We start from the raw sequence: 27171 nt of genomic DNA, 5'->3' as shown, positions 1-27171 counted from the left end.
TTTTATATAAAAATTTAAAAAAATTAAATTATTTATTATATTTTGTATAAAAATTTAAAAAAATTATAATTATGAATAAGATAAAGTGAGGTGAATTGTAAATAATTTACTACTCTTCATTAATTTTTGCAGGGGCTTTGACTTTGGGTTGCGGTCTACTGAACAGAAGCGCCTGCAATAAATGATTAAAGAGAGAGCAAAGCATGGAGAGAAGGCACTTTGGGCGAGAAAACCAAGACGTGTCGGGGCTGGTCTTGGCGTTGCGTGCAGCCAGAAAGGTGTTTTAACTTTTCAAAATTTAAATTCAACATTTTGAAAAATACAATAAAAAACAAACTTTCAGCATCATCCTTGTCATTGTAGAAAAAATCTGGTTGTCTCACAGATTAATTAAAGATTAATGAACCAACGCAAATTCACACCAACTAGGTTCACAACTTTTTCTGTGAACAAAAGAGAGAAAATATGCATTTCACGTACAGTTTCTATGTATCCCATAATAAAAAAAGTACTTCTAACTCAAATCCCAATCTTCCTCCCACCCATTTTCATCTCTTTATCATTTGTTATGTACTTAGAGAGACCAAACACGAAAAATTCATACCAATACCAGGTTGATGCAGCACACCTTAAAGAAATTAAAATGGAAGCATAAAAGAAAGGGAAAGAAGTGAAAGAAGCAATGAACTAAGATAACTCTACCGTCAGAAATTTATTATCAAAAAGTCTCCCAAGAATTAAAAAAAAGGTTTAAGGAAGTAAACCCCAATTAACCCTAGTCACACCTGGGTCAACAGCCCACTAAAAGAACTAACACAGTTCAAAATAACATAACCCAAAGACTTAAAAGCCAACAACACGAACCATTAACTAGATAATAACATAACCCCTTGCTCTCAATCCAAGTCATTGGCTGAACTTTCCAATAGCGTTGGTGTCCACATGTAACCAGTGGTCTGTATATGGTGTCCGCACCACAAGTAGTTAATAACCCCTAATTTATCAATTCGGAAAACAGAAGGAAATTCGCAATTACCATATAAATGTGGAAATAACAAGCAGAGAGCTGCAATATCTGCAATCAAACTGGCTACAAAGTGAAAGAAAAAGCAAGCCAACCAACCACTTGACTGGATCTGCCGCTCTCTTCTGTTCAGGAACGGGATCTTCCCCGCGGTGGGGGCGAACGGCTGCATTGTCAATCAAAATTCAAGTGCCATAAATGTAAGTATCAATACAAGGCTGCATAGCTAGAACTAAAACACAGAAAAACAAGTATCAGAGAAAGATGAACCTGTCATATCTCCCATTAACAGGGCTCTCGACTCTGTCGTACTTGGGACTTCCTCTTGCTTCAGGTCTGGAACTTCCATGGCCGTAGTCTGGACTAGCCCTATCCCTACGATATGGACTTGGGGATCGCCCATGATCATAGCTTCTCCTATCGGGAGACATGTCTCGGCCTCTTCTATCAGGACTGTGCCCATTTCTTTTCTCTTCGTCATCTCGAACTGCATATTCCACTGAAATGACTCGATCCATGAACTTACTGATCTCAAATACAAATAAAGCAGAGTTAACATGGAACAAGTTTGAAAATAAAATGGAACAAAAGTTAGGCACTCATAAAATAAATTACACCAGAGGGTTGATTAAAATATATACTATAATCATTTCCAATGAAAGTTTTTAAATCAAAGACACTGGTAGTCCATGCAACGTGGGATTCGCTGAAGGAAATACAACCTCATGTTTGTTGCCTCCAATGCTCTGGTAGCATCCTCCTGTGATTCATACTGAACAAATGCGAAATTCCTTCTGATCCTTATGTTCAATATTTTCCCATATTCATCAAAGTGCCTCTCCAGATCCCTTGTCCTGGTATAACTTGGATCAAAATTAATGACAAACAGGGTTTTTGATGGTCGCACATTAGCTGAAGATCTTGAACCGCCGGGCCTTCTAATGCCACGCTCGTGCTGAAATAAAAAGTTTACTAATTAAGTTTGAAGGTTCAACACTAGGAGTAGGAGTAAACTTGCCCAAGGAAATGTTTTGGACAATATGTGGATTGGAAAAAAAAAAAAAAGATCCTTCAAAGATTCAGAAAAAAGTGAAGGAAAAAAAATGCAACACCAACAAGTGCATGGACAAGCATAGATGGGTATTATATAGCGATGAAATCACCAAAAGCATCATATATATTGAAGTAGAGTTTTCTGTGGTGATCTAATACACAATCAATCAGGTATTAAAAGAAATTTAACAAAAAAAGGTCAAGTATATCTTATATGCTTGCATATGTAATCATGTCTCTATATGTTGTGTGCGTGTATGTGCGCACGTGTGAGAGAGAGAGGGTGTATACAATGCACACATCATAAAATTATTACATATCCATGTTATCATTAAATCACCTTGGTCCACTCAACACGAAGTCGGCGGCCCTTTCGACCAAATTCTGTCCTGTCAAGTCTCCGAATTGCATACTCAGCATCTCGTTCATCTTCCATATAGACGAAAGCAAATCCTATACAGCCAGAATGTTAAGAAACCAGAGCAGGACAATTTCAGTTATATAAACTTATTATCAAAAGACAAAAAAAAAAAAAAAAAAAAAATCTGCTCATAGCAATAGTTTCAAAAATGAGGAAGTGTTTGACTCATCAAGCTCAAAAAATTTGTATATTAAAAAAACTGTCAGGAAGTAACACAACACCTGCCACTGGCTGCAAAATCATCATGATTTCTATGTTGAAACGTGTCGGAAACTGAACACTGAGCAAAAATCATGAGGAATGAAAAAGCAATGGTATCTGAGGTAGTGTAGGATGGCAGGGCTAGGGCAGATCAGATTAATTCTTCGGGAAAAATACAAGATGAGCTTGGGCACAAGCTAGAAAAGAAATGCAGAGAAGCACATCCATCCAAGAAGAGCATGGACATTCCAAGTAATCCTGCGCCAAAGAAATGGTTGAGTATGGGGGTTTACACTTCAATGAAACTTGCTTCTCTTGAGGGAAAATAACATATACACCCATCTGAAAATAACGATTTTAACGAATAAAATTGACCCCCTTGTATATCAGCTATCTTTGAGGATTGTGAAAGGATGTTTGAGGAGCTCAAAACATTTTTTTATCAATACACTTTTATCTTGGACTATCTCCATAGACTTTAATGGGCTAAACCTACACGACTTTCTTGTATCTTTTTCTTCTTCTGGATGGGCGTCTCTATTGTATACTTCCAATGTACTTGTTTTGCACTTATTAATGAAGAATTAATACTTATAGAAAAAATCAGCTATTTTTTCTAATAGCTACTAATCACGGGTTACATAAAAATTTAAAGAGATGACTTTATATACATTCTTTTAAGGTTATACCTCTCAATTAAAAAAAACAAAAAGAAACACAAATTCTTTGGCATGGATGTTCCATCATGTGTGCACCCTCAACCTCCATCTCCCTTAAACCACATATTACAAATTTTCAGCTGATAGAAAAGGGCATTTATGTCATGCCAATATTTTGATAAAGTAGCAAAAAGTAATTTGAGAATAAAACCGACCCAGTTGAGAAGAAATAAGTCAACAACATAACTGGTTTGTGTTGTTGTTAGCTGCCGTGAACGAAATACGAAAAGGGTCAATGAATTAATCTGATCATTTTCGATGGGTGTATGCTATTTTACCTTTTCTTAAACATGTTGAAACCCCAAAATGACTCAACATAAGAGGGCACTTTTGCCGTTGAGTTGTGAAGCTCAAAATAGTGTCTAGGCACTCCGACATTTATATGAGGCCAATAGTCCCTGTTAGACTTCTCAGCTGCTGTAGGACTTACTTGTTGACCAATATCTGTATTCTACCATACTTATCCAAATCAATCCAACTATCCAAAGCACGAATAACATGCATTTAAACTTCAATCTGTACTCCCTCATACAAAATATGTGATATAAGGATAACTTATTAATAATTCTGTTTCAGATATCATCACATTAATCTACATAAGAGAGAGAGCCAGAAGAAGCAAATATACATTGTAGCTTAAAAGCATATCATACTGTTATCAACAAAATCACCATCACCAGTAGCCCAAGGAATCTTTCACTTCTTATAGTAGCTGGATCACTCAAGGAAAACTCAACATCCACACACGTGAAAAAAATAAAATGTACATAAGAGCCCGGGATAGATCATAATTAGCCATTATTCATAATATAAAGCAAAACAAAATATGACTTGAGTAGAAAAATAACTTACCAGACTTCATATCCACCCTCTCAACCCTGCCATATCTTCTGAAAAGTCGCTCAACATCAGACTGCTTTGCATCAAATTCAATGTTGCCGCAAAAGATGGGCCTCATATTCATCAGGTCCCAACCGAGTAACTCTTTATAATCCTTTAATGAAAAGCTGGTGCACAAAAGACGAGGGAAGTATATGAGTAGTTTTGTCAAACCAATGTTCAAAAGGAGCTTCATCAACCTTAACTGTTACATTAGTCTCTGTCATTGTAATGCAGAACCTAAATTATTCATGAAAAGTAAATTCAGAAAAAACATGAAAACAAATTTTTAAAACAGATAAAAAAACGATTTCTTTACAATAGAAAAAAAAAAAAGATTACCGATCAAAAAAAAATGAGAAAAAAGAAATCATTACATCCATCATGCTGATCAGTACTTCACCCAAATAACAAAAAATCAACAGCAAACAGATCGACACAACGAAAAACCTGAGAACTCTTATCTTAGATAAGAGGAACCTTCATTTGAAACATATAATCGAATGCATCATAAATTACAAAAATAAATATGAAAATAAACCAAAAATAAGGTTAGAATTCTGAGAAAAAAAGTCGGATCTGTTAATATTACCGAACAAAAGGTTTCGTTTTCATACCTATGAAGCTTCAGTACGGAGGTCTCAGAGAAACCCTAGGGGTAATTGGATAAACTGTATTCAGATATGTCTTTTTTCTGGAGCTCGAGACTACTTGGATACAGCGGAATCGGGAGGCCAAAGAAAAAGTAGTCATTAAAACGACGGCGTCCTCAAAACGAATTGCCTAGTGGCTAGTAGTAGTTTCCCGAGTATTGGACCTGTGGGTACCATCGCTTGAAGCATTATAATCGACACTCGAGCAGTGTTTGGTCATAGGACTTATCCCATTCCTATCGGAGTTGGGAGATAAATAATAATCCAACGAAAATGTTATCTACTATACTTATTACACCCTTGACCCTTGTCCTCCCGATGTAATATTATCCATCATTTTTTAAATTAATTTTTTTAAGTGACTAATAAAAAAATTTCGCATTAGTATATTGAAATGAAAGTAAAATGTTTTTCAAGTATACAACATAATTCATAGAGAAGTACCACATTTATAAAATGATCTTACAAAAATAAATTTATATATTAATATATAATTGATATAGAATTCTGTTAGATACAGTCACTTTTATATACTCTTTGTGTACTCCAGTAATATGATTGGTCAAAATAATTATTTTATATTAAAAAAATGACACAGCCAATTATATTAACAAAATGCACAAAAGTATGCAGAAATAATTACACGAAAAACTTTTATATTCTATAAGTTTGTTTGTAGACAAAATATTTCTACTCGTGATCCAATAACTTTTTCTTTTAACTTCTTTTTATTTTAATGTAAAGAACACTTTCTTGACTTTAATGTTTTTATTCCGTTAGGTTTCTATCAAACAAGACATTATCTAAAGCTCCTTGAATTCCTAACTTTTTTTTTTTTTTTGTTTTTTATACATATAAAGTTGTATTATCATTTTCATTCCATATCACACACATATATATATATATATATATAAAAGTAATATTAGATACAATTATGAGTTATACAATTACCACATATTCTTTTTAAAAAGAGTGGAGTCTATTATTAAAAATTAATTTTTTTATGTAAATTTTATATTTATTTATATTCTCTAAAAGGAGTGTGTGGCGCTTACGCACTTTATGAAACATAATTTATCTATATAAAAATTTAGAAACCAAAACTAAAAACTTCGAAAAATAAAAGAGAATTATATAAAGAAAAACTAAGCTTAAAAAGAACGAAAACTATATTTTTAGAAATGCCAGGGTTTTTCTCCAAATTAAGTAATTAGTTAAAAAATTGACACATGTCTCTTAAATGGAATGGGTACATAGGAATGATGTTGTTTGCATCGTAATTGATTTGGTATAACTTTCCTTCAAACTTGATTGGAATAATCTAAGATTAAATGCCCGCTAAACATGTGACAAACACATTTTTTTTAAGTTTAAATTGAAAAATTGTCACGTGTCCCTTTCTTATAAAATTATTTTAGGTATTGTTGGGATTAGCTTTGGTGTACATATAGTTAATATTAATAAATGCTACATTCTTGAGAATTTATGCACCTTCTTCCATCCATACAACTTCTTTACTATTATCTAAAGCTATTTCTTCCAATTTGTGAGCAGCTCTATTGCCCAGTGTTTCAAATACCGTACCATACTAGTTGGTGTGGTCGAAATATGTCGTATTGGCCACTGGTCCGGTATAGATATTGCATATATTTCGTACTGACCGCCATTTATAATTTATATATGTGTATGTATTTATATATAATTTATTCATATATAGACTAGTATTTTAGAATATAATTTATATATATATTTATATATAATTTATTCATATATTGACTATTTTGAAACGGTACACAAAACGGTACTAGTATCGAAATATTTTATTCCAGTGCCTTGACTGGTACGACATCTGGCACGGTATTCAAAACATTGCTATTAACTTCTTTAAAAGAGTCGCTACACAATAATCCCGAAATTTAATACACCCGACACACTTGATTATGTGGAAAAAAAATGAAAGAAATTCTGAAGCATGACTCAAACAAACCCAACTCACCCTTCTGTTCTCTCGTTTGAAGCACAACTCAAACCAAAATTTTTCCAAGAAAGAAGAAGATCAACCTCCGCTTGAAGCTCTAGATCTTAAAATGTCATACTTTAGATCCCGAAATCTCATTCTCTAGAGATTGTGATGGTGACGTGAAGGAAAAAAAGAAGGAAGAGAAGGAGACGGAGCAAAAAGAAAAATGAGAAATAGGAGAGAAGGAGAAGGGGATGGGGAGAAGATTGAGTAGGGGACTGGGGAGGGGAGGGAGGGGAGAAGAAGAAGAGGACAGAGAAAGGGGAGAATGAAATGTATATTTAAGTATGAGGGTAAAAAGTTTAAGTAGTGTGCAAGAGCGTGTGGCTTGTATTTAGAATTTTTGTCTCTAAAAATAGGTTGTAACTTCCATGTTGGTCACTTTGGAAGACTTTTCTAGCATCTTTCACAAGCTGTCCAAACCATTGTCAATTCTGATATTCCTTGCTATTTATCGCTTGAATAATAACTCTTTCAAATTTCACACTTGAAAAGTTTAACTCAGAACATAATTCTAATGCACTCCATAATGCATTTATTTCAGCTATGATTGGGTGACAAACATAAGTTTTAGTCATACATAAAGAGGCCAAAATCATGGATGATTTGAGATCCAAATTCAAATTCTTTTATCTAAACATAATATTAGGGGTGAGAAAATTTATTTAGAAACCTTATTTTTTACACACCCAGCACACTATTAATCATGTTGAAACTTTCCACATCAATTATGTTAAAAAATTATTGGTGTTTTATTTTTATTTTTATTTTTTATTTTTAAATTATAATGAATCCCACTAGCTAGAAGTAGTGTATTAACATATAAGCCCATGACAGCTTATGTGCAGCAAAACTAGGTTGGGGAATCCGGACCTTATTACTTATATAATATGGAAATCACTATAACCATCTTCCTTGATTAATTTAGGTCTTGTTTGTATTTAGTTTCTAAAAATATTAAAAAAATCCATTTCCTTTTTAAAGAGTCCATAATCATTTTTTTTTAAATCAAGAAAATATATAATTGCTAAAAAATGGTATAAGGAATCAAATCTAAATTTAGGTTTGGTTCTTATAGCTAATTAGAAAGTCGTATTGAACGAGTAAGATTAACCCAAATTGTTGCCATTCAATTGTACTCATTTTGTGGTCTCTAGGTTATAACATAAATCAGATAATAATAAAAATACAACAATATTATCGTCCTTTTATCATCTAGTGATAACGAATCAAAATTATTAGCATATAAGTAAAAAATATATTTTCAATCATTTGATGTCACATAAAAAAAATTATAAAAAGACAGTAATTAATCTGTCCGTCATTTAATATTACATCAGGAGAGAATAAAATGGTGATAATTAATATAAACGTTCCAATCAAACTGATCTTATCATCCACCTAAGGTTTCAGTAAACTCAATAGGTCTTACTAAATTCCAATCAAGTCAATGGCCTCGTTTACCAAACTCCTTTTGCAAGTTGGTAGGAAGCTCAATATCAAAAGAAGTAGGAAGCATAGAGAGGAGGAAAGAAAATGATGCATTCTAATTCTCGTAAACAGCCAAAAAGAGGACTAGTTTTCAAATTATGGGGTGCTCACAAGCATCCACAAATATATTTTAAAATTACCTTTAATTAAAAAAATTATGTGGTATAATTGGTTTGAAATGTATAGTCATAAGCATCCAAAGAATTTTAAAATATCCCTTCATTAAAAAAGAAATTGTCAAGTAATTCCAATTGTAAATTCATCAACATTATTGCTTAGCATATATATATTAGTCATTGATTATCATTTTTAATCTTTTGGGAAGCGCCAAACTATTACTTTGTTTAGATCCTAATTAATACAATTATTAAGTAACCATGACTAAGATTGATGGTTTCGAGAAACTCTAGAAAATCCACACACAAGGGACAAGTATTGGCTAGGCTTTGTTTGGATACAAGAAGTCCTTCAACTCATCTCATATCATCTAATCATTAGAATTTTTTCAAATTTCTAAATAACGTATAATAAATAATTCAACTTTTTTAAATTCTAAAACAAAAATAATATTAAAAAAATAATATTTTAACAATATTTTATTCAATTTTCAATTTTCATATCATCTCAACTCACTATCCAAACCTCCCCTAAGTAACTCGCAAGTAGTAGAGACAATATTTTCATACTTTTTTGAGTTTTTGTTGTTTATTCTTCTTTTTTAGTTTGTCTTCTTAATTTTTGCTTGTTGTTTCAATATCTCTCGCCCCTTCATTATTTGGATTACTTGGATCTTAAAACCTTCCATCAAACATTTCATCAAATTTATAATAAAATTAATCTATACAACTTGAAAAAGGTCGGTTCAAGGAGTAATCATGGCCGTATGGCTCCCATTGGAAATAAGTTTCAAAATAGATATACAGTTATTCCCATTTTAAGAATTTTATAGTGACAAACCCACATGTATTATCACCAAACAAATAGGAAAAATGCAAAATAATATTGGACTGAACAAATCAATTAGCAGGATAGAAAATGAGGGGGTGAGAAACAAAACATACTGTCTTTGCAAGACCCTTATTACTAGGGGTGTAAATCAGCCGGTCTGGTCTAGGGAAAATGATGGACCGAAAATTTTTGGTCCATCATTTTCCCCGGACCGGATCGGTACATATCAGTCCAGTATGTCCGGCCCAATTATTTATTATTATTTTTCTTTTTTTTTTCCAAATAAATTAATAAATTTTTTATTTAAATTTCTAAATTAAAATTATTAATGTAGATTATGTAACTAACTCATTAAAAAAATAATTAATTATAGTTATATTGATGATATTAATTGCTAATTTGTTACTAACTTAGAGTATGTCAATGTATTATGATAGTTAATGCATAATGAGCTATATTAACCATTTTACATTTTGTATATGAAGCATAAATAATTGAATTATCCATAGGTCCCCGTCCATACATACTTTATATTTACTTGCAGCTTAGGTATTTTACAAAATATTTATCTAATAACTTTAATTAGTTCATAGATATAGATGTTAGCAATTAGTTAATGGTGAATTGGTAATAGGTTAGTTAATTGATATCATACATTAGTTAATTACAATTTACAATAATATTTGTAATTCTTTTATATTTACTTACAACTTAGGTATTTTACAAAAACTTTATCTAATAATTTTAATTAGATCATAGATGTAGATTTTAGTAATTAGTTAATGGTGAATTGGTGATATGTTAGTTAATTGATATCATACATTAGTTAATTACAATTTACAATAATATTTGTAATTGCTTTATATTACTTATAGCTTAGATATTTTATAAAAAAAATTATCTAATAACTTTAATTAGACAATAGATGTAGATGTTAGTAATTAGTTAATGGTGAATTGGTGATATGTTAATTGATAATTACATAATTAATTATATAATTATTATATAAAATAATATATAAATAATATATTTAAAAATTAAAAATATATATTTTCCTATTCGATCTGTCCGGTCCGGTCCGGTCGGTTTCTCCGGTTCGGACCGATTGGCTTACAACCCTACTTATTAGAAGTCTAAAACAATTATTACAATGTGAGGAAAAGAAAATAAACAGAAAATAGAATCAAAGAGTTTGTTTCAGTCCCATAACTTTTCAACTTATGCAAAAAAAATGGTCATACCTTAATAATGGCTTCAATTCTTTGGAAATTAAGATTGATGTAAGGGTTTGTTTGGAAACACAATTATTCTCAGATATTCTCATACTGCTTTACTATTATTAACAAAATATTTGCTATTATTTTACTACAATTCACAAATTATTTTGCTACTATTTATAGATTAATATTTGCAATACTTTTATATCTAAACGAATCAGCCTTATTAAGGACTATAGGTGACTGATTCAAAGTGGTGACTAGAGGTCTTTACACCTACGTCCTTGAGGTCAAGGAGGCAAAAGCAAACATCAATCCTAGCACAAGCACGTGCATGGCCTAAGTTCCGACAACATAAGACTCACACATGCTTATTGTGGTGTATATGGCTCACAAGCCAACAAGATGGCTGTGAAGGCTAATTAAAGATGGTAGGTGGATGAAACAGATGATGGTCGTGGCAAAGTGCGTATGTGGTGGACGACAACAAAACGCAACAATTTGAACTACAACATCTAAAGAAAGAGAAAGTTTGAACATTAGAAAATGAAGAGAAAGAATGAAAGGGGATCGGAGCAAAAGGCATGGAAGCTCCTCAAGATTACATCATGTTGGGTGAAAATCAAATGTTGGGTGCTAGCTAGTAAACTTCAAAGAGAGCATTTTCTTAGAAAAAAAGGTACTCTAAGGGCTGTTTGGATATTGAGAATAGCTGAGAATATCTAATGATAGTGAAGTAGTTTACGAATAATAGTGAATACTAGTAAAATAGTTTGAGAATATATAAGAACAGTTGTATTCCTAAATGGGTCCTAATTGGTTTGTACCAAACTCTTCTTTCAAGTGTTAACCATAAACTTAATTAAAATCCCTTAAAATCTCTTAAGTGAATTTTGGAAAGAAAGGGGAAAAATATGTATTCATACAACATTTTAATACTATTTGGAAGACAACAATATTGGTAGAATAAAGTCATTTTAAGAAAATCGCTTATTTATGACTAGTTATAATACGCTACGAATTAAAATGACTATTTTCTATAAAAATGAGTTCATTCTCGCTGTAAATAGTAATTCTCGTCACTAATATGTAACTCGTCACAAATACTTATTCTTTTTAGTTAAATATTATATAACTCTTATGTTGTGTTTATCTCTTATCTCTAAAATCCACTTAAAGTTTGGACGGAAGAATTTTAAAAGATATTAGTGATATTGATCAGCTTTAAAACCAATGTGTGTTTCCTTAGGTTTTTGTTAATTAGAATCGTTCTATATATAACTATTGCCATGTATACTATCACATATACCATAAAGTACTTTAGCTCAACAGAAGTGAGATGGCTTATATTAATTAAATTAATGTTTATATATATATAACAGTTCTTCTGTATACAGATAACTTCGGGCACCCTCTTATGCATGCTTGTTGGTGTGGCTTGTTTTATATGATTAAAAAAAATGCGACTAAGAGGATTTTGGCATTTTGCACGTCGTCTCCCACAAGCATGTCAGCTCCATTCCCATTCCTAGATATGGGTTGACGTGTTGATGTTCATAGACACTGCCATAACAGTGGCGTCTTCGGACTACGGTGGGGAGCTCAAGCATTGTAGGGATCGGATCGTGGAACGACTTTATGCAGCAACCTTGCCGGTGCGGCCTCGGTGTCAAAACTGCGATGATGTAGACAATCTGCAGCCTTATAGTTGTCATGAGGCGAAGACCTTGGCGGGGAAGGATAGTGGCGGCCACGAAGGGAAAGAAGGGTCACCGATGACGTCGCAGCCGTAGAAGGAGAGGATGTCGGGGATTTGGATCCTATTGCATTTGTTGCGTTATTTTCTTCTTTTTTTTTTCGACAGGTGCTTTCTTGGCATCTCATTCTCTGTAGAATTTCAACTCACGAAAGAAAATATTTTTCTCAGTTCGTAAATAGATTATCTAGCACTCAAAAGGTCTGTATTTGTCCAAAACTTACATCAATATGTCTGGAACACTCACCAAAGAGCTATGCATGATTCCTAATAAGAACTCAATCAAATGAAGAGAGAGCTTGAAAATAGAGGAAAATGAAAGGAATTCTGAATTGTATTGAAGAGTAAAATGAAAAAAAGTATTAAACTAAATCTGCTATTACATCATATTTATACTGAAAATGTAAACTAACAGAATTAACTAATCACATTGTATTGCCTATTTTAGTCTTAGCCTTTTCTACTTTGGAAATTATTTCCATATTATCTATATGTGATGCAATACTACAACACTCCCTTCGAGATGAACATGAATGTTAAAAATGTTCATCTTGCAAAGAGTATAGTGAAAAGGCAATGATCCAAGTGGCTTTGTGAGTATATCTGCCAACTGTAGCTGGGAGCGAATGTAAAACAACTTGATGAGCTTTTCTTGCAGCTTCTCTCGAACTAAATGGCAATCAATTTGTATGTGCTTGGTTTTCTTATGTTGTATTGGGTTTGTGGCAATGGACATAGCAGATTTGTTGTCTGTATACAAGAGTGTTGGTTAAGAGTGATCAATCTGCAAGTCTTGTAGTGCATAGATTAACCATTGTATTTCACAAGTTGTAGTTGCAAGAACTCTGTACTCTGCTTCAACAGAGGATCGACTATGGTGGCCTGCTTTTTAGACTTCCATGAGATCAAAGAATTTCCCAAGACCACTGCAAAACCTGTTATGCTTTTCTTGGTATCAATGCAGCCTGCCCAGTCACTATTTGAGAAGGCTTTCAACTGAAGTTCTGAGGATGAAGGGAAGAATAAACCTTGTCCAGGAGTAGCCTTTAAGTATCTGAGTACCTCACTACTGCTTTGTGGTGATTGACTGTCGGTTTTGCCAGAAATTGGCTCAAAACTTGGACAGAATAGGCAAAGTCTGGTCTGGTAATTGTTAAGTATAACAATCTGCCAACCAATTTTCTATAAGCTGATGGATCTTCATATGGTTTTGAATCATCAATAGTCAGTTTAAGACTGGATTCCATAGGAAATACTGCAGGTTTGGAACCAATTAGGCTAGTATTCTGTAGTATATCCAGTGCATATTTTCGTTGCAAAGAGAGATCTGAGTGTGAGATCTTGCTACCTCTAGTCCAAGAAAATATTTTAATGGCCCCAAGTCTTTAATTTTAAATTGATCATCTAAAAACTTCTTTAATAGTTCAATATCTTGTAAACTATCATTGGCTAATAATACATTATCGACATATACTATCAATGCCATAAAGGATGGTGCTGACTTTTTGATGAATAATGAACAGTAAGAGCTACTTTGAGAGAAACCATAGCTGAAGAGAGGTAGACAGTTTTTCAAACCACTGTCTAGAGGCCTGCTTAAGACCACAGAGACTTTTTAAAAGTCTGCAAACTTTGTTGTTCTGATTTGGCAGTCCAGGAGGTAAATCCATGTAAACCTCTTCATGTAGTTCACCATGTAAAAATGCATTGTTCATATCTAATTGATGAATATGCCAATTCTTAATTGCAACAACAACAAGTAGAAGTCTAATAGAAGTAATCTTAGCAACAGGTGAGAAGGTGTCAAAAAAAAATCTAAGCCTTCTTGTTGAGTGTAACCTTTTGCCATTAATCTTACTTTATGTCTCTCTATTGTTCCATCAGCTTTGTATTTGATTCTAAACACCCATTTACAACCAATGGTCTATTTATGTTTAGGTAAAGTAACAAGCTCCCGTGTTTTGTTTAACTCTAAAGCATTAAGTTCATTTTTCATAGTTTTCTGCCATTCTGAAAATTGATCAGCCTGTTTATATGTTTTGGGCTCTAATGAAGTTGTGATAGAAGCAAAGAATGCTTTATGAGATGATGAAAGTCTATTTGCAGAAAGGAAAGGGGAAATGGAGTAGAAATTACCTTTTCTAGAACCATCAGCAGAAGAAGTTGAAGGAGCTGCATTTGACGAAACTTGACTACAATAATAGTTCTGCAAAAAATGAGGTGCTTGTCTAAGTCGAGTGGATTTTCTGAGTTGTTGAGGATTGTTGGAAATCTGATTGTTCTGAGGTATAAAAGGATTTTGATGGTCATCATTATGGTCATTATCAATATGTGAATTTGATGACACGGATTGATTAGCAACTGGATTACTATGGAAAATATCACAGCTGTATGGATTTTCTGATGGAGGGAATAGAAAAGTGTGATTTTGAGGATCAGTTGATACAGCTGTAAAAGGAAGAATATTTTCATGAAATATAACATTTCTGGAAATGAAGACTTTCTTAGTATGGAGATCCATTACTTTGTAGCCTTTTATATCAAAGGGATACTCGAGAAATATGCATTTGACAACTTTAAGATCAAATTTTTGTCTGTGATGTTGAAGTGTTGAAGCAAAGCAAAGACAACAAAATACTTTTAGATAAGCAAGCTTTGGTGTTTTATTGAAAAACATTTCATAGGGAGTTTTATTTTTAAGAAGAGGGTTAGGAATCATATTGATAATATGAGCTGCTGTGAGGGCACAGTTACTCCAAAAAGATAATGGAATATTGCTTGAAACATTAAAGCCCTAGCTGTACTAAGCAAATGTTGATGTTTTCTTTCAACTGTGTCATTTTGCTGTGGGGTTTCTACACAACTTCTTTGGTGTAAAATTTCATTTTTATGGTAGAAATCTGTGAGAATGAACTCAGGTCCATTATCTGATCTTATAACTTTGACAATAATGTCAAACTATGTTTTAATAATTTTACAGAAAGTTTTAAGTAGGAATGAAACTTCAGATTTTGTTTTAAGCATATAAACCCAAATACAACGTGTAAAATCATCAACAATTGTAAAGAAAAATCTATAACCTGAATAAGAAATAGTTCCAAATGGATCCCATATGTCACAATGAATCAAATCAACATTTTATTAGACTTGCTATGTGATACAAGAAATGTTAGTTTTCTTTGCTTTGCTAAGGGACAAATGTCATATACATTTTGACAATCCATAGAGATAGAGGAATCGAGATGTTTAAGAGAAGAAAGTCTGGAAAGGGACACATGGCCTAATCTGTAATGCCATAAGTCCAATGACTTTTGAGAAGCAGCAGAAAAATGAGTGGGATTAGTTTTAGAATTTGCATAAGCAGGACTGAAGTAATTTAAGCCTTATTTCTCAAATGCAATCCCAATCATCTTCTTCATTGATTAGTCCTGTAAAAGAAAATGAGTACGAAAGAAAGACAAAGAAATATTAGAATCTTTGGTTAGCTTAGAAATAGATAAAAGATTAAAGGTAAATGATGGTACACATAAGACATTTTGCAAGAAGAGATTATTAGAAATGCAAATTGTTCTTATGTGTGTAGCTAGTATAATCTGTCCATTGGGCGGAGTTATAGATGCATTTATTGGTTTAGGAGGAAAACAATAGAATAGGGGTGAACATATCATATGATCTGTTACACCAGTGTCTAATATCCAAGAACATTTGGATTTTGAAGTGGAAGAAACTAAATTGCAAGAAGAATTACCAGAAAATTGAGAGGAAGTAACAAGATTGCAAGCTAATGTATTCTAGGTGTTTGAGGGAGTTTGAGATGACTGAGAGGAATTGACAATAGCTAGTAGTTTATTGAAATCTTCAGAAGCCAAAGAAACCATGTGAGACTCATTACTGTTTTGATTACAGAATTCATCAATTGCAATTGCAGCAGAATGAGTTCTTTTTCCTTTCGGTCCGGTCCACCCAGGAAGGTATCCATGAAGCTGGAAGCACTTATCCACCGTATGTCCATTGTATCCACAATGTGTACAATAGAGGGTAGATTTCTTGGATTTTTCTTTTGAAAATCTGTATTGGTCTGCTGCAGGATTCGACTATTTAACCATCAGTGCATGAGTTTCAGTAGGAACTAAGTTGGTCAGTTGTCTCTGGCTTTCTTCTTGGAGTAATAAGCAAAAGACCTTGGCCATAGGTGGTAATAGAATTGAAAGAAGCAACTGACTTCGTATGGATGCAAAAGAATCATTTAAACCAATTAGAAACTTTAGAACATAATTTGATTGTTGCATTTGTAGCAGAAAAGAGAAAAGATCAAGAGATGAATTTACATATAGCAGTCTATTTCGAATATCTTTGGAAATAGAGTTTATAAGCCAAGAAAGTACCAAGTTATTAGCCCTCAACCAAGCTGTGTGAAGAACAGATTCAGAAATGTTTGGAGGTCAAATTGAACCATCAATGAACGCCACTTTATTCTTGACAAATAAAGCAATGGTGATCGAGCGGCTCCAAGCAACATAGTTATCTCCAGTAAAGATCTCTGAGAAGAGAAGAGCACCAGGGTTATCACTTGGATGCAGATAGTATGGACTTGATGAAATATCTGATGGATTTGTGGTGATAGAATCGGTAGAACTGATAGAATCCATTTCAAGAAAGAAATAAAGATTAAGAATCACAGACTTCGAGAGATAAAGCTGTGAAGAAAAATTGCTACAAAATCTTGAAGAAATTGTAATGCAGAGAAGAAAAGAAATATAAAGAAAATGATCAAAAGATGAAAGAGGATGGATCGAATTCCAGAAAATCAATGTGCGGAATTTCTAATCTGATACTATGATAAGAACTCGATCAAATGAAGACAGAGCTCGAAAACAGAGGAAAAGGAAAGGAATTCTGAATTGTATTGAAGAGTAAAATGAAAAGAAGTATTAAACTAAGTTTGCTATTACATCATATTTATACTGAAAATGTAAACTAACAGAATTAACTAATTACATTGTATTGCCTATTTTAGCCTTAGCCTTTTCTACTTTGGACTTTAATTCCATATTATCTTAAATGTGATGCAATACTCCAACAATTCCCACTTTAATAAGTGGCAATCAAAATCATCATCATATTGGATGGAAAATTTGGGAAGCATCAATAGAGAGAGACATAACAATCTATAGAAATGCAATTTTGGGCAACGATTGAGGTATCAACACCGCCTATAAAAGGATTTACCTTCACCCAAACAAGCGAGAAGACTGAGGCCAACAGTATCGACCACATAACAACAATGGTTGGAGTCCAGTTTTGGCGACCCATGAGATCCTTTAGGAAGGGGTAAAGATGGAAAATGACCTAGAAGGAAAAGAAAACCTTGCAAAAAATCTATAGTTAGGATTTTAAACCTAAAAAAAATCTACCAATTTTTTAACACCAAAACACAAACAAAAGAACGTGGATGGGATGAATGCTTTTTTCAAAACGCATCGTTTCACAAAAATAACGAACACACCATTTTGACAAAAATTGCTGCACTCTCCCGCAACTTTCTCTCTTAATGACTTGGAATGCCAGTACTTCTTTTTTTTCCCCTCTCAAGTAGACTACTATTTTTATATATGAAAAAAACCCTAGTACATCAGAAATTGTCTAAAACCAAGAAACTAAATTATACAGATGAAAGAGGTCGATCTTTTCCATTATGAAATAACAACAGAGAAGGAGGAATTTGGATTAGAGGGATGTTGCCGTAGGCTTGCGTCGCCGCTACCCATTGCGCCAGATTGTGCGCACATCAATTCATAGAACGATGTATTTTCCTAACTTTCCATTCTTTGAAAGAAAGGAGATGATGCTTGATGTCACCTATGGTTGGAATCATGATCCAATCTTGTACAACAACAGGATTGGATATTGCCTCTATGGTGGTGCTTGAATCTCCTTCTAGTAAGATTTTTTGCAGGCCCAATCTTTTTGCTTCAGTAACTGCCATCAAGGTTGCCTTAGCTTCTCTTAAGTTTGGACTAACACTGCAAATGAAATCAGTAATTGCATAGATAACTTCTCCTGAATCATTCCAACATATGGCTGCTATTATAGATCCTTGGGTCATTACTGCCACATCGAATCTGATGAGAAAATGACCTGCTAGATGATGCATTACTTCCATTTTGAATGATTGATCATTAACATTTGCCCAAGCAGCTAAATGTTGTTGGAAAGTTGAAGAGACAAACTCTATGAAGGAAAATGGTGTTGGAGAGGAAGGGACCTGATTGTGGATTTTCTTGTTTCTGAGAAACCAGACTATCCATAGCTATGAGAGCAAAAAGTTGGAAGGGATGACAGTCTTCCTCAAGGATTTTAAGAACAGCTGAAGGATTGAGGATTTTTTTAGCCAAATAAGAAAGGGCTGTCTTGAAAAAGAAGAGATGTCAATTGGCCATTTAGAATGCCTCCACAAAATTCTAGAGTAAATGCAATTGAGGAAAAGATGGAAGATATCTTCTGGTTCTGTGTTGCATAACAGACAGAGAATTTGATTTTCATCAAGATGAATAACATTGTTGATCTTTGCTTTGGTAGGGAGGATATCATGGCCTATTTTCCAGAAAAATAATTTCAGTCCATCCTACACTTTCAATTTCCATAAAATCTTCCAATTGAAGGGCTGATTGTTGGGATTGGGAAGGTTATTGTCCTTGACAAGGGCAGCATATGCTGATTTAACTGAAAATTTTTCAGAGGAATGATGAATCCAATTGATCTTATCTTGAACATCCTAATAATTATGGTTGGCTAGAGGAATTTTTTGGATTTCTCTTGAGGAATGATTCAAGAAAAGAGTATTGAGGAGAAGGACATTCCAACGTCTTGGTTCCTTTAGAATGAGTTCCGAAACAGGCATGTTTAGATCAGGCTCAAGATTGTTATCAGGGTTTGGATCAGGGATGAAGTTGTAAATGGTGGGAATCCAGGAGTCAGTCCAAGCCTAGTAGAAATTCCATTATTGATTTGATAACAAACGCTAGATCTCAGAAAGTCTCTATGTTTAAGCAAACTTTTCCAGAACCGAGAGTCGGAAGCTTTAGGAGAAACTTCCAAAAAGGCTTTAGAACCAAGGTATTTTTTTGAGATGGCCTCCTTCCAAAGACTATTTGGTCTATTAAGAATAGACCAATCATTTTTTGAAACTAGAGCAGAATTAAAGGAAGACATATTTTTGATGCCAAGTCCTCCTATAGATTTAGGAAGGCAGATGGACTTCCAAGATTTTGGAGTGAATTTCTTTTTCTCTCTATCTTCATACCCCCACCAGAATCTACAGAAAAGAGAATCCAGATTCTTTATTGTTGCTTTAGGAACAAGAGTGGATGACATCACATAAGAAGGAATGGAACTAGCTACTACTCTTATGAGTACTGTTTTCGCAGCTTGAGAGAGAATCTTTGATTTCCTACCCTAGAGCTTGTTTTGGAATGCTAGTATTTATTCGTCCGCAAGGTGTACAATATCGCCTTCCTTTGGAACTTTCCTATATATAAAAGGGAAAACGTAGTTAATCTCTCTCTCTCTCTCACACACACACAAACATATATATATATATATATATATGTTTGTCTCTCTTTCCTGTCGATAATTATGAGCATAGTCCTGATTGCAAGTGACCCAACTTGGCCATGTCATGATACAATAAGCTTGTTATATATATATATGGTCTAGTCTTTATATTATTGTTTATTCCAAAGCATTGTTCTCTCTCTCTCTCGCTCTCGCAGAGTTTTTAAGAACTTACAACCATCCCTTCTTCGCCCCTTCTTTCTTTTCTAGGCATAACTATGATCACTTGAAAGCAGCAGCAGCAGTAACTTTCTTAGAAACTTGTCTGCTAAAAGAGAAAAAGAAGTTTTAAAACTTCCGATCAAGTCTCATGCACCTTTCCAAAAAGAAGTCTTATACAACATTAGATCTTGGTCCATCCCAATAATGCCTTCAAATTTCACCAATATTTGGGGATCCAGTAAACGTTGGAGGCACCACCACAGAAGAAGAAACCTTGAACCTCTTACTCCTCGAACCCTCCTCCTCACCACCACCAACACCCAGTTCTGGGCTATCCATATTCCAGCCCCCAATCTGGTCCAGGAAACCGTGATCACGACCAAAACTAACTTCACCAATATCCGACCCGTCCGAATCCAGTCCATGTTGCCGGTAACCTATCCACTCAGCACTGCATTCCGAGACACTCGAGCTTTCCCAAGAAGAAGGCTCAGTCTCCATATGAGGAACTATAATGCTTGGCTGCACAGCTTTCTCAGCGTTGTTCATCTCCATACGACCACCTTGGTATTGGTAATTTCTAAAGTGGAAAATCTTAGCAAAAGTTGATTGATCGCTCACCCTACTTTTTGAGGATTTATTGTCACTCGTCCTCGCCATGATACTCTGCAAATTTTTGCTCAACTTAGCCTTCAAGGAAGAGAAGCTGAGACCATGCCGCCCATCAGGTTGCGAGGGCAGCTCTCCGTTACAAGGCGAAGTCCCCGAGATGTTCGAACTTGGGTTCACCGGAACTGCAAAGTTGGTGCGGGCATTTTCCCCACGCAGGGCTCGAGCTGCTTCATCGTATGCTCGAGCTGCTTCTTCGGGAGTATCGTATGTTCCTAGCCATAGTCTTACACGTTGGGACGAATCCTTGATCTCCGCCACCCATCTCCCTGAGAGCCTTTGTCGGACTCCCACAAATCTACGAGCAGCCGGTTTGCTTGATTGAAACTTGGCGTTGGTGGTGGTGGCGATGGTGATTTTTGTGGTTTCAGCTCCTGCCATTATCACAGATCTTCACGAGGAAAATTTGACGACTGAGCTAATTCAATCTATTCAGGCTGGTTTTGGGATCGTTCTGTAAGGTCTAGGACGGGGAGTGATTTACTGTTGCATGTGAAGTTGAAAACACGCTAGCCTATATAGCTTAGATGGGACGAGCTGTGACTATATATATATAAAAGATAGACTGGAAGAAATGATAAATGCAGGCATATGCCTTTCTCTATTGTTTGTTTGTTTGTTTCTAAATTTTTTAATCTTCCATTGATGAGTTTTTTAATCGTCAACCGTGTGCATAATGTACTTCCAAATTGCCTCACCTTTGGCCGGATACGCGTGCATGCATGCCAAATTATGCCAAAAGAGTTAGGAGCAATAAATAAAACCGAAAAACTATATTTTAAAGTCAATGTGTAAAATACATCATGCATCTCATTTACATGATAGGATTTGATTTGTAAGAAAACTAATCATTCAAATCACATTATATCATATAAGCACTTTAATAGAATAACTCATAAAACTAAATTCATAAACTGATGTAACGACATTATGTTATATCAACATTATAATAAAATGAGTTTTACAATTTTAGGGCTAGTTTGGTTACATAAAATCAAATTATTTTATCTCATATCATCATTACAACTTTTTCAAACTCTCATACAACATATAATAAATAATTCAATTTTTTTAAATTTTAAAACAAAAATAATATTAAAAAATAATATTATAACAATATTTTATTTAACTTTCAACAAAACATCTTATATCATCTCATATGAACTATGTAACCAAACGAGGCTTTAACCTATTATATTAATCTAAATTTACTTTTATAAACTGAACATTTCAGGTGTAAAATTGTATTTAGATAATTTCTTTCAGCCTGAAAGGCAGGGCTGAATATCAAACCCAAAGCCAAAACGGCTTGGGAATGGAAAAATACAGAGAGAAGGTGACAGAAGAAAGGCGGTCTGAGTTCGTCGGGTAGCTAGTGAAACGAGAAACGGGTTTGTAACGTTGCCATCGGAATTTAAAAGTCCGGCGGGGGAGAGTATAATTTAATAATGAATAGGGTTGGTTGTGACGTGGAAGGTGAGAGCGTTGGATTTAGCACTCGGAGGTAGAATGATTGGTGGGCTCCAAACACTCCGTACCGTGTCCTTTGTGCTGTCTGCATTTTCCTAATGAAATAGCCCATTGATTTTGACCAATTAATACGTGTCAGTACTGCAGCTTGATTGTGATGATCAGCTTCTCAACTTGTTTTGATATAAAGTTTTGTGGGTTTAACGGGGAATTAAGGCAGATTTGTTTCTCCGTCTTGACGACGTCCCTGCTAATCAGCATCGATCGAGTCCGAGTCATGCGTGCGGCTTTTGATTCCCAAAACTTCATTCCTCTCAAGGTGTAGGTGGCTGATTTGTCTGCATGCAAACTGAATTTTTGCGCACAAGCTGCACCTGCATGTAGAATGACAGGTGGCACGTGCAAAAAAATGCTTGGAGTCTCAACTCTCATCATGTGTAAGTAACTTCAGAACCATTGAGTTACCACCCTTAGCGGTACTTTAGCCATTGGTAACTGCCTATGCACGCGTAGGAGATGGTGGGACTTCAAAACCCCATTAATTATGATGTAAACCTAATTCAAAAGAGAAAAGAAGATCGAATTGGAGAGAACCCTAAGCTTTGAAAATCGATTGGAGTAAGTGTTTAGAAATAAATCTCACATTATCTGTAAACAATGTCTTGGACATATTTATAAGAAATGAGTAATCATCTTTTATATAATCGATTTTATGAGATGAGTTAGGCTTATAAATTTTTTTAAGAAGTTATGTACCGATAGAATGAGAAATTATGTTCCCAACTTTAGGTTAATTGCTGACTTATCAACATGCCGAAGGTTGTTTGTTAGCTAATGTTGGGTGGCAAATTCCGCCATTATGCGTCGATGGTCGATGATATCAAGAAATGACTCAGTCATCGTAGTACGTGAGAAGTGAATTAGTTGAATAAATCTGCTACTTTAGCTGGTCATTTTCTTACTAACCAAACGGCATTTTCATCACATAAAGACAATATCATTCTTTCCTATCTTATTGGCCATTTATGCTGATGATATAGGGAAAACAACAGTACGGATGCTGCATGCTTGCATGCAACAATAATAATGGTATGAGAACAGAAGAGTACTTGGATCAGGTTATGCATCCATATCATCATCGACATGCATGATATATAAATACGATCATGAGCAAAGGTTTCTTTTGTTCTTATATACGTACTGATGTGAATGGAATAATGATGCTGACTAATACAATTAAAACGATTAATTGATTATTGCAATTACAAAACGAGGTTGATATATTAGTAAAAGAAATAAATATTTATATTATTATTTTAATCATTATTATTTTTTTATCTTCTCTGGATTTGATTCCAACGAATAACACTTTAGCATTATATATAGCCTGAGGTGAATTTCTAAAATATTAAAATAACCATTAACTTGCTAGGTATAAAAAACCGATCAGACCCAATTATATATATATATATATATATATGTGTATATATATATATATATGTATACCTCTGTTCCATATCTAAAAAAGTACCATATTTCAACAATCATTAGGAAAAAAAAAAAAAACTGCTAATTCTCAATTGTATACTCTCTCATTTGTCCCTTTTCTTGGAGCACCTCCTCCAACCCCTTCTAATGAGCGGATGATCTGAATGTTGGCTCCTCTGGCTTCTCATTCTCTCCCTTCTTTCTTCACCAAAAACGCAGTAATAATTACCATTTTGTAAAAGCATTTTCAAGGGTTTTTTCACTCACGAGAGGAAAAGATCAATCTATAGCCTTCCGGCCATCTCCAAGCAACATGTGCCCCCACAAAAGATTCCCAAACTGTCTATCCACAATGGCAAGTGGTGGATCAATATGATGGGTGCATGTGCATGATGTGCCGCTTAAAGTCAGGAAGTTGTAATTGATTCAACTTCCGTCCTCGCCTATCCTATAATTTCTTTAAATTTAGGAATTGACGTACTTCTCTATTTGTAGAGATAAAAAAAAAAAAAAGTATAGTATTAACTTCATAAAAAGATGACTTTTTGTGGACCCTACAGATGGCTCCCCTTTATCCCTTCTCTTCCCGCACATGTCAAGGTGGTAACTGGTAAGCACTTTTAACACCAAACAAGCCATCTTTTGTTGGGGCCCAAATTTGTTTATCTAGTAGACTAGTTTGACTAATGGGGAGATGCAGATAACCTCATCTTCTTCTTCTTCACTCAAAACTTTCCTGATCAGTTCTTCTTTCCAGGCACCATAGTTTGAATCAAGTAGCTCACTCACCTTGGCACCAGCACTTAAGCAGTGTAATTGGGGATTGACTTCAATGAGATAAGGGTGTTGGGATCCATTTATCTCCTCATATCTTTATGTTATTCTCATTTTCTACTCTCCACACAAGTCCTTCCCTGAGAAGTTCCAAAGAGCTCCATAAACTTTTCCATATCATTGATGGTTTGTGGCCTAACTTAACCTTCAGGAGATTTGAATGTCTAAAGTATTTATCCTTCAACACCATTGCTACCAAGGATTGAGGGTTTGTCAACACTCTCCAACACTGTTTTGCTAGTAGAGCAGTATTAAAGCTTTCTAGTTCTCTAAAACCCATCCTTCTTCAGCCTTTGACATCCCCATTTTTGACCAGCTTCTCCATTGGATCTTTTTATCATTGTTTTTAAACCCCCACCAAAAATTTTCCATGACAGCAGCTACCTCCTTGCACAGTTTATTGGATAATCTAAAAATATTCATATGATAATTTGGAATAGCCTGAATGTCAGCCTTCAACAAAACTTCATTCCCAGCAGGTGACATAAATTGGTTTTTCCAATTACTTATTTTTTGGCACACTCTGTCTTTGATGCTCCTAAACGTGTTATACCGAGATCTTCCAACCATAATAGGCAGTCCCAAATCCTTTTCACAGTTATTTTTCGTTCACAGCATGAACTTCTGCATTTGGGCTAAGAAACAAAGTTATTTTTTGTTTGTTTAAGCTCTGCCCCAAGGCCTTCTCATACAACTCCAGAATACCACTAATCTTCTTCCACTCTACCCAACTTGCTTTTCCAAAAATAATACAATCATCAGCAAAAAGCAAGTGGGTTACCTTTGTCCCTCCTCTAGCAACGAACACACCCCTTAGTTCCTTTTTAGCTTCAACCTGGTTAATCATAGAGCTCAACCCTTCAGCACAAAGGAGAAATAAGTAGGGAGATAGTGATCTCCCTACCTCAAACCCCTAGTAGGAATAATCACCTCCCCTGAACTACCATTGGTCAGAACAACATACGAAACAATTGTTACACATCCCATAATCAGATTAACCCATTTGTCACAAAAGCCCAATTTCTTCATTACTGCCTCAAGGTAAAGCCATTTTACTTTGTCATATGCTTTAGAAATGCTTTAAGGCCATACTCCCCACTTTATCCTTCTGCCTTGTTTTCATAGAATGTAAGACTTCACAAGCAGCAATAATATTATTAGTTATAAGTCTTTCAGGAATGAAAGCACTATGACTTTTTGAAATTACATCACTCAACACCACTTTCAGTCTATTGGCAAGGGTTTTTGCTATAACCTTGTACATCGCATTGCACTGGCTTATGGGCCCAAAATCATTAACTGTTTTAGGGTCTTTTACCTTGGGGATTAAAGCAACATAAGTATGGTTCAGAGTTTTATCCATTCCCCTACCATTAAGATACTTTAGAGCTGCATCACACACATCATCTCCTAGAATACTCCAGTAGGATTGATAAAAACATGCCCCATACCCATCGGGTCCTGGGGATTTCAAAGGGCCAATCAGTTTTAAGGCTTCCACCACTTCCATTCTTGTAAAATATTTTTGCAAATAGTCATTCATTTCTCTTGTCACATGAACTTCCAGAGCTTTCAGACAAGTGTCAACTACACTACTAGATGGTGTTGTAGTTTTGTATACCTTAGAAAAATGTTCCTTAAAAGCCTCAACAACTCCTTTGTGATCCATCTTCATGTTGGACTGAGAGTCCATTACTGATACAATCTGGTTTCTTTTCCTTCTTTGACTAGCACAAGCATGGAAGAATTTTATATTCTTATCTCCCATACTATAACAATTCCTCTTTGCTCTCTGCTTCCATTTTATATCCTCATGCTCCAGCAAAACACTAACATCTTTCTGTAGTAGCTTAAGCTCCACAACATTCTAGACCCTCATGTTCTTGTACTTCTTTTATTCTCTTTGTCAGTTGCTCAATATCCCTCACACGATCCTTATCCTTCTTCTTGAACCAGTTTACAAAAGCCCCACTACATGTTCTCAGGAAAGCTTGGACCCTCTCCATAGGATCAGATATAAGTCCCTTCTCTGACCATCTTTGTCAAACCAGCTGTTCACACCCTTCCTCTTTTATCCAACTGGTTTTGAATTTAAATGGATATTTCCTTCTATCCTGCCTCATCTCATACCCAACCCTAGATAAAAAAAATAGGGATGTGGTCAGACCATCTGTCTGCAAGCCTTTCCACCCTTACCTCCTTAAAGAAAGATCACCATAAATTGTTTGCCACACACCTGTTTGGCCTTTTTTTAGTAAAAGTATGGTCATGAGTGTACTTGTTGCTCCATGTGAACAATCCACCACTACAACCAAGATCATACAACTTGTCATCCTCTAACACTTCTCGAAATTGGCACATATGGTTTTCATCCCTCTGTTTTCCCCCAATCTTCTCTAACTGAAATAAAATTTCATTAAAATCTCTAGCTACACACCAAGCTGCCTAATCCGTAGGTTTTATTCTACTCAACAATTTCCATAAATACTTACTCTTTCCAGTTTCAGGATGCCCATAAAACCATGTGAAAAATCACTCCCTTCTATTCCCTT

The 27171-nt window shown here is 34.6% G+C and overlaps 2 protein-coding genes across 4 annotated transcripts; both read right to left on the bottom strand.

The window, feature by feature from the left end:
• Nucleotides 1-688: 688 nt before the first annotated feature.
• On the bottom strand, nucleotides 689-5098 carry LOC121234775 (serine/arginine-rich splicing factor RS40-like). Of its 3 annotated transcripts, XM_041130883.1 has the most exons (8): nucleotides 4915-5097; nucleotides 4271-4425; nucleotides 2720-2957; nucleotides 2418-2530; nucleotides 1747-1979; nucleotides 1295-1549; nucleotides 1124-1190; nucleotides 689-994 (listed from the first exon to the last, which is right to left on the bottom strand). In XM_041130883.1, exons 3-7 carry the CDS (start codon nucleotides 2742-2744, stop codon nucleotides 1154-1156), a joined length of 663 nt encoding a protein of 220 aa, XP_040986817.1. In that variant the 5' UTR covers nucleotides 2745-2957; nucleotides 4271-4425; nucleotides 4915-5097; the 3' UTR covers nucleotides 689-994; nucleotides 1124-1153. The 3 variants fall into 3 exon arrangements, 2 of the variants coding, with proteins under 2 accessions (XP_040986817.1, XP_040986809.1); XR_005934447.1 differs by lacking the exon at nucleotides 2720-2957 and having other exon boundaries at nucleotides 689-962; nucleotides 1037-1190; XM_041130875.1 differs by lacking the exon at nucleotides 2720-2957 and having other exon boundaries at nucleotides 4915-5098.
• Nucleotides 5099-20368: 15270 nt separating this feature from the next.
• Nucleotides 20369-21208, bottom strand: LOC121257581 (ethylene-responsive transcription factor ERN3-like). Its single transcript, XM_041158687.1, has one exon. The coding sequence runs from the start codon at nucleotides 21206-21208 to the stop codon at nucleotides 20369-20371; it is 840 nt and encodes a 279-aa protein (XP_041014621.1).
• Nucleotides 21209-27171: the final 5963 nt, after the last annotated feature.

The sequence above is a fragment of the Juglans microcarpa x Juglans regia genome, chromosome 1D (genome assembly GCF_004785595.1).
Source record: "Juglans microcarpa x Juglans regia isolate MS1-56 chromosome 1D, Jm3101_v1.0, whole genome shotgun sequence".
NCBI classification, from domain to species: Eukaryota; Viridiplantae; Streptophyta; class Magnoliopsida; order Fagales; family Juglandaceae; genus Juglans; species Juglans microcarpa x Juglans regia.
Note: the sequence above shows the minus strand (reverse complement) of the source record. Positions and strands in the feature narration are given on the sequence as shown.